The sequence below is a fragment of the Austrofundulus limnaeus genome, unplaced genomic scaffold, assembly GCF_001266775.1.
Source record: "Austrofundulus limnaeus strain Quisiro unplaced genomic scaffold, Austrofundulus_limnaeus-1.0 Scaffold305, whole genome shotgun sequence".
Classification (NCBI taxonomy): Eukaryota; Metazoa; Chordata; class Actinopteri; order Cyprinodontiformes; family Rivulidae; genus Austrofundulus; species Austrofundulus limnaeus.
The window spans coordinates 642,602-651,295 of NW_013952707.1; the positions used below are offsets into that span (position 1 = coordinate 642,602).

General features: G+C 36.6%; 1 protein-coding gene across 1 annotated transcript in view; it reads left to right on the plus strand.

Moving 5' to 3' along the window:
- Nucleotides 1-5,670: 5,670 nt before the first annotated feature.
- desmb (desmin b) overlaps nt 5,671-8,694 on the plus strand; it is a 19,021-nt gene continuing 15,997 nt past the window's right edge. The window contains exon 1 of the mRNA XM_014021792.1: nt 5,671-6,248. Coding sequence (XP_013877246.1) covers nt 5,686-6,248 — 563 coding nt within the window. The 5' untranslated portion in view covers nt 5,671-5,685. The remainder of the gene's footprint in view (nt 6,249-8,694) is intronic.

Below are 8,694 nucleotides of genomic sequence, written 5' to 3' on the forward strand. Positions count from 1 at the left end.
CACACACACACACACACACACACACACACACACACACACACACACACGCCTATAGTAGATGTGGGTGACACAGACTGTAGTAGAAGTGTTTGTAATTTTGCTAAATAAGTTTAATGAAGAACTTTCCTTATAAACGTGGTGAATAAACAAGTTGAATGATGACAATTTATTCAGAAACAGAACACGACCATCTTAACAATCGATTGTTAATTCCCTGATTATTCCTGCTGTTCATAGAGGACCTTCTGGACTATCAGCCCAGTGACTGTTAGGGTGAAAGAACAAAAAGAACACAGGAACCAGGGGAGTACCAGAATGACTGACCAAAGGTGAGCGAGGACTGGAAGAATAAACAGACTGAGTTTGATGAGGTAAGTGGCTACAGGTGTGACTAATGATTACAGGGAACAGGTGTGAATAGGAGGGGCAGGACAGACTAAAGCTGGATGCACAGAGAAATAAAATTTGAGTCAAGAAATCTAAAAAACAAAAAAAACAGTATATAAAACAACTAAACAAAACAAGACAAGCAAAAGACAGTGACCAAATTACCTTTAAAACATAACCAAAAACACAGATCCTGACACAAAATACATCAAGAAGTTAAATAACTAGAAGTTAAAATCAGTAAATGGCTAGCTGACAGCAAAGAATAGAAAAATAGGTAAAGAAGTAAAACATTGTGTACAAGCTAAAGCTGCAAAAAGTAGCTAAAGACAGCAAACAGTTTGGCTAAAAGCCAAAAATAGCTAAATTCTTCCTTAAAATTCTATATCAAAGGCTAGATAATATTAAAATACACAAATAATCCTTTAAATGTGTATGAGGAATGAAAAACTTTATGTACTAATAGTTTGTTAAAATAGCAGCACATATACTGACACCAGCTATTGTTTAGTGTTCCACAACAAAATGACCGCAAAACTAACAACAACCACACACTCCTGTGTACTCTTATGGATGTAAAACATCACAGAACAAATATTAAAAAAAAATATATAATATTCATTTTAGAACCTTTTATTTTAATCTCAAAGACTGCTGTTGTTTACAGTAAACTAAACTTAAATTCATTTAATTTACCGCAGCCTAATCTTTTAATGATGAACAGCATTGTGTTTACAGTGGTTTAACTGTCTTCAGTAACTTACTAGTGTAAGAACTGTGAAAAAATATGTATTTTGATGCAAATATTTTGTGAATAATGAACTTTGGTTTGTGACTTTCATTCATAGCATGAGATCACAGAGACAACAACAAAAGTTAGACATTCATATTTTCAAGACATTACATCATTACTATTCTAATATGATTTTAAAAACAGCCCAAACAAGGAATCAATGTGTGTAAAAAAGAAGCATGTTTTATCTTACTTTCTGTTTCATAAATGTTTAATGAATAAAACAAAAGGTGCACAGTCTACCTAAAGTCTGACAACAGTAGATTTGACTCTGAATAAACAAACAAAACAAATTAAAAAAGGAAAAGAAACGGAGCTGCTTTACGATTCTCAGGATAGCTTTCCTTTTTAAGGCAGATTGGTGTGAGCTCTTCCTCCTGCAGGGATGAGGTCATCGACAGCAGGATGCTCCTCTCCATGTGAGGACCACGCAGGGAGACACGGCGCTGCATGTTCACCTTGTTATGGCCTGAGATCACAGAGACAGCTAAACAAAGTCAGCATTGTGTTTAGGATGGGATGCATTCTCAATAAAACAGAAATATTGCTGAACACATCAGGATTTTACAAAGTTGTATAAAGTACCTCAAAGTGATACTTGAGTAAAAGTACAAGTATCTTACCATAAAATGACTTTGGTAAAAGTTCAAGTCTCCTCTGAGAATATTAATTGAGTAAAAGTCTTGAAGTGTATAATATATTTTGTACTTAAGTATCAAAAGGAAATTTCTGACATAAAATGTACTTGATTTTCCAAAATGACATTTACTGCGAGGTGACACCCTCAACAAAGGTTTTTCTACAGGCCAAAATGACTAATGTAAGATAAAAATGTTAATGTTAAAAAAATTAGGATGCACTGGTCTACCTGTTTCAGCATATACATATATATACTTGTTTCAGCATATACGGCATATACTGTATATCATTATACATACAGTCTATCTGCTATGTCCTGGAGTGTGACATGATTTGTGTTATTTGCAGCTGTGATGGATTGTGTACAAACTAAAACAGTACCATAATGTTTATATATTTATATTTCTTATCCAACCACAATTAAATTCACTCTATCCAGGAGGTACAGTTTATCAGGATAGTATTTTTTAACAACAACAAGTCGTAATGAAATGGGAGTAACAACTTTCTACTTCTAACTTTTTTAAAAATGTAGTGAGTAAACAGTAATTGTGTAAAAATGTAATGAGTAGAAGTAAAAAGTAGGCTGAAAAATGATTACTCAAGTAAAGTACAGATAGCCAAAATTTCTACTTAAGTACAGTAACAGTATTTGTAGTTAGTTTACAACTACGGGATTTGAGGAAGAGAGTTACAACAACAGTACAGTTACAGAGAACAGGTGTGGTTTATAACAGTGGTTCCTAAAATTTTTATCTTCTGACCCACAAAATAACCATGGCAAAAACTTTTGACCCCAAATATTACTGGTCTGAGTACATGAACTTCGTTAATAACCCTAAAAACACAGGCTTTTTGACAATCTAAACAGCTTGTGCACAAATATAAATACTTCTTTATACTTATTTTGCGTTTTTGTAATAATTATAGGGAAAATATTGCATCAGCAATTATTTTATTACCCTTTAAATTGATTTCTGGAGATTATTCAATGTGCTTCATGACCCATAATTGGGTCCCAAGCCCAACCTTGGGAACCAAAGTGCAGTGGTTCCCAAACTTTTCAGCTTTTGACCCACAAAATAACAGTAGCAGAGACCTGYGGCCCCAACTATTTTTGATGATAAACATTTGTATCAGGTGAACTAAACATGGGCATTGTAAAAATATTTTTATACTACATTTATCCATTTTAAATATACTAACCTCACTCCTTTGTAACAACTAAGCCAAAAATGTAATTAATTCAGAAAATATTTTCAGGACCCCAACTTGATGTTTTGGGACCCCACTTTGGGTCCCGACCCAACTTATTGAAACACTGGTTTATAATAGTCTCAAGATCCTTATAGAAACAACCAAAGTAATAATAAAGTTTTTAACAACTCATAGAGATGACATCTGAGGACTTTCTAAAAGATGCATTAAATAAACAGTGTTTTTATTAAACTAAAGTTTAGTATTCACTGAGCAGAAAATTTAAAAATGATTAGAAGGTGGTCAAACAGATATCCTGTAAGTTTATTAATCTGGTAAACAATGAGTTAAAGTCAAGTGAAATGCTATAAAAACAGTGAATACTGAAAGCTGAGTGACTGCTGAGTTCACAGCAAAAACAGGAGGGTTAAAATTTCAGTGTTAAACCTTTGGGTGTTAATTTAACACCACCTTGTGTTATTTTAACACTTTCTGGGTACACTCACACCCAGTGTTGGTGTTTATTCACAGTGTTGATTTCCTCAGTGTTGTCTCAACACTGGACAGTGTTAAATAAGCTCCGCCCACAGTCAAGTCTCATGTAACACTTAACAGTGTTATTAAATGTCACCATGCAGTGTTGAAAGAAGTTTTCTGAAAAGCCCCGCCCTCTTCCACCTCATGTCAGACTGACCAGTATTTACCCAGCATTCCTTGCTGAGAAATCTTGCAGAAATGATGTTTTTGTTTATGACCATTAAAGAGGTTCATGAGAGTAAAAATTAGTTGTTCTGGTTTGTTTTCTTGTTCAGTTTGATCAAGTTGTTCAACTTTAAGTTTATGTTATTGGCTGAAAATCAACACCATGAGTGAGAGGTCTGTCCTGGTGTGTGAAGGGTGACACCATTGTACATTTTCACTAACTACTAAGTAATGTACAAAGAGTTTAATATTAACTCTGTGTTAAATTTATACTCTCAGTTTGATGGTGTATGTAAACCTTCCAAACACCACAATTTCCTTTGTTAATTATAATACACTGGTGATACTTTTAACACTTTATTTTAACACTTTCGAAATGTTAATGTCACACCCAGTGTTGAATATTTAACACTGGACGGTGTTACTGTTAACACTGTATTTTAACACTAACACTATTTTTTGTTAATGTGACACCAAGAATTGTTGAATATTAAACACTGGTTGGTGTTAAATTAACAAAAAAATGGGTGTTAAAATTTAACACTTTAACAAATGTTATTTTAACACCAGTGAGTGTGGACACAAATAGACACTTTGCTGGTGTTGAAATTAACACTGTGGGTGTTAAATTAACACTGTGGGTGTTAAATTAACACTGTGGGTGTTAAAATTAACACTGTGGGTGTTAAATTAACACTGTGGGTGTTCAATTAACACTGGCATTTTAAAAAACAAAGCAAAAGCTAAGAAATAGCTAAAAACAGCAAAAAGTTATCTAAAAGCTAGAAGTAGCATTAGAAGACAAGTAGCATTAGAAGTATAAAGGTTACAAAAACTAAAAGTGACATCACCAATTTCCTGAGTTGTGAAGTAACTAAGTACAAATACTGGTTATCTGTACTTTACTCACGTAATTATTTTTCGGCGTACTTTTTACTTTTACTCATTGCATTTTTACACAATTATCTGCACTTTCTACTCACTACATTTTTTAAAACGGTAAGAAATAGAAAGTCGTTACTCCTATTTTATTCCGAGTTGTTATTATAAATACTATCCTGATAAATTGTGTCTCCTGATAGAGTGAATTTAATTGTGGTTGGATGAGAAGTATAAATATATACCATTCTGACACACTATTAGCTTGTACACAACCCATTACAGCGGCACACCATTGGAAAAAAATTTTTGGAGAAGTATTACCAAAGTATTTTTATGATAAGATACTTGTACTTTTACTCAAGTATCACTTTGAGGTACTTTATACAACACTGCCCATTTCCTGAGTAAGCTGAAGTTTTTGATTATGAGCGGCCACACCGGCACAATGCAGACTGTAAAAATACTATAAAACAGAAAAACAAACGATGACTCAGCATGACTCAGCATTTATATTATCACAGTATTTAGTGCATTTTGTGAATCGTGAACAGTAAAGTAAGGATTTACAGTAATTAGTTTACAGTACACCCATAGTTTTTACAGTAATATATTAAAACAAACAGTTTTTTACAGTAAATTTTGTTGATTCATTACTTTTTAGCATATTTAGTCTCAACAATAAGATAAAACCAGTGATGATGAATAAATAAATAAAGTAATATTATGGTGGACAATGTTCTTTGTTTAAAGCTTCATTAGTAATGTTTGTGTACTTCAACAATATTCGAAATTTGATTTTGTGCCTTGACAGCAGAAAGTTTTGAGCTCTGGAGGTAAAACTCTTGTGAACACTGACCAAAGATGAAAACACTGATCCTGTGGGTGCTGGGACAGGAAATAAACCAAGCTGGGTTTGATGGAGAAGAAACATAAAGAAGCTTATAGACAGACACAGTGAGGAAGAGGAGGAGGGATGGCTGTTCTCAGGGAGGAGGAGGAGGAGGAGGAGTAACTACTAATACCCAGAGGCAGGCCATTTCTTCGTCAGTGCTCCTCTCTGCTGCAGCCCCTTCAGCTCTTCCAACATGGCCTCCTACACGTCCTCTGCCCAAACCGCCTCCTCCTACCGCCGCACCTTCGGTCATGGCGCCTATGCCTCGCCCTCCCTGAACCGCCCCCTGCTGGGCCACAGTGGAGGTGTCACCTCCAGGGTGTACGAGGTGACCCGCACCAGCTCCACACCCACTTACCGGGTCTCCTCCGGCTACCACAGCAGGCCTCTGGGGGCCTCCCGGGCCTCTGTCGGCCGCTCCTACGCCGGCCTGGGTGAGACCCTGGACTTCAGCCTGGCGGACGCCCTGAACCAGGAGTTCCTGACCACACGCACCAACGAGAAGGCCGAGCTGCAGCACCTAAACGACCGCTTCGCCAGCTACATCGAGAAGGTGCGCTTCCTGGAGCAGCAGAACCAGGCGCTGACGGTGGAGGTGGAGCGCCTGCGGGGCCGTGAGCCCATGCGCGTCTCCAACCTGTACGAGGAGGAGATGAGTGAGCTGAAGAGGCAAGTGGAGATCCTGACCAATCACAGGTCACGCCTGGAAGTGGAACGAGACAACCTAGGTGATGATCTGGACAAGCTCAAAATCAGGTGGGCGTGGCATCAATTATGTGTCTGTCTCTTTAAGAAGAGGTGGGGCTTAGATAACTCAAAGAAAACAAAACTGGGTTAGTCATATGTCAACCACACCTCTTTTAAACTTTGGTCGATTTAAAATATGCATACTTAAACATTATGAGCTAACCTTTGGTTAGCCTCCCCCACTTTAAACCATAATCCTTTCTCTATACAGGAAAATCTCTTGTCTCATTTTCAAGAGAGACTAAATAATCAAATCCAAACATTCTGACAGAGTTAGCAGGGCTGGTCCAAAACAATTTGGCGACCTATGTAAGATTTCAAGTGGTGCCCCTTTTCTGTTTTTCTTAACCTCACTGCCAATGTACATACATTCACATACTAAAATAAATAGTCTTGTCTGTGACATTGTTTTGTATTTTTAGAAACCAGATTGCCCAGTTAAAATAGCTAACAATGTAAGTGAATATCAGATGTTTACCTCATAACTGCCAACATCTGCTGACAACTACGAGGAACCATTCAGATTAATGTTAATGAACAGCTGCGGACTGCAGCAGTTCTAGTGGGGTCCGGGGTATATACAGTACCTCTGAAAATGTTGTAAAAATGTACTCAAAGCTATGAATATTCCAGAAATCTGAAGAGCATTTTACTAAATTACTTGTATTAATAAAACAACATGAAATCAGTATTTTATGAAAATAAAACAGTGGAAACCAGACTTTAATTGAACTTTATCTGAGATCATAACTGAAATTTTTATTTTCCTTTAATTAGGTGTCAGCGATAGCCATGTGATGTGAGTATCAGTCACATGGAGGCAGTGCTTAAAAGCCTGAATTTTGCCTGAAACTCTCAGACTGAAGAAGTCTCTTGGAGGAGAGACAAAACGTTTCATTAGAGAAGAACCCGTCCAGAAGACCTATACAATTTATTTTTTTTTAACCTGGATTACTGAGATGCAGCAGGACATTTATTTTCCTTGTTTTGTTTTTTATTCACACAGTGAGCACCAATAGTTAGTCTTGACTGCATCATACATTTCTACTTTTTGTTTCCCATTCGTGGTGCCCCCTAGATGTACGGAGCCCTTTGCATTTGCCTATACTGCCTAGTCCACGGACCGACAGTAACCTGATCATTAGTGTAATGAATACATAATAAAATCCAGTTATAGTTTTACAGTTTGTAATTTAAGCAAACTTTAATTTTTATTCCAAACCTGCTGACATGCTTCCAGGTGGACATGGATGTTAATGAATCTGTGATTAAAACAGCTCAGACCCAACTGAACAGCTGAGTGTCTGATGTTCTGATCAGACCCAATAGCAGTGATTAATGTGTGTTTTTACCCTCTACTGCTGCATTTAATCATGAATACAACATACAGAATCATATAAAAGTAGTGATAATTAAACAATATCAAAAACAAAAAGAAAACATTCTGCCTCCTATTTGACACAAATATTATTTTGACATCTCTGACTTGCCAAATTTTTAAACCCATTTTATTTTCACTTTCATCATTTTATCTTCAACTGCTTGTGGTTTTAACTGTCTTGAGTGTTTATAGAAATGGTTTTTACCAGCTTGTAGCCAAGATTCTGACATTTCTGTATAATATATCTACATTTAACTAAAAGAACTTAGAGTAATTAAAGTCGAAAACTGGGTGTTTGGACTTAAGAGATGAATGAATCATTTGGCGGGCCGAACTTTGGTCACTCGCAGGCCGGATGTGGCTCGCGGGCCGCCACTTGAATAGCCCTGCTCTACTGGCTTTTACACTCAACACCAGCTCACAGCAAACACGCCCCACACAGGTCTGGGCTCTTTTTGTGTGGACTTTGCTCCAACTTCTCTGACTTCCTGCAAATAACCTGCCGGTTCTGGATGATTGACAGAGGTCTGAAAAGTATTTACATTTAAGTAAAAGTACACATAGAGTTTAAAGGGACTTTTGCAGAAGCTGAAGAATGAACTCAAGCTTTTTACTTAAGCAAAAGTGCAAAAGGTTTCAAAACTTCATTGTAATGTAAGAGGAAAACAACCAGTAGTGCATGACCCCACCTCCTCAAAAAACCTTTCTCTGAAGTCAACAATGATAATAACATTATTTTAAAATGTTAATTTTTGAAAAATTCAAGCTTCCTGTTTCAGCTGCATACAGATCTCTGCCATGGTCATCTTTTAAGCTACGTCTGATAGGTCCTGCCGGAGGGTGACATGATTTGTGTCATGTTCAGGTGTGATAGATCATACAAACCAATAGGCTGTCAGATGTTTATATGTTATACCTCTTATCTAACCACAATTAAATTCACTCTGTCTGGGAGGCGCTATATATCATTTCTTTTTTTTAACAATGACAAACCGGAATGAAAACAAACCAAAGTGAAACTGTAGAGGTAACCCTGGTGAAAAAAAACCTTTTCTATTGTTTTTTCTTTGTCTT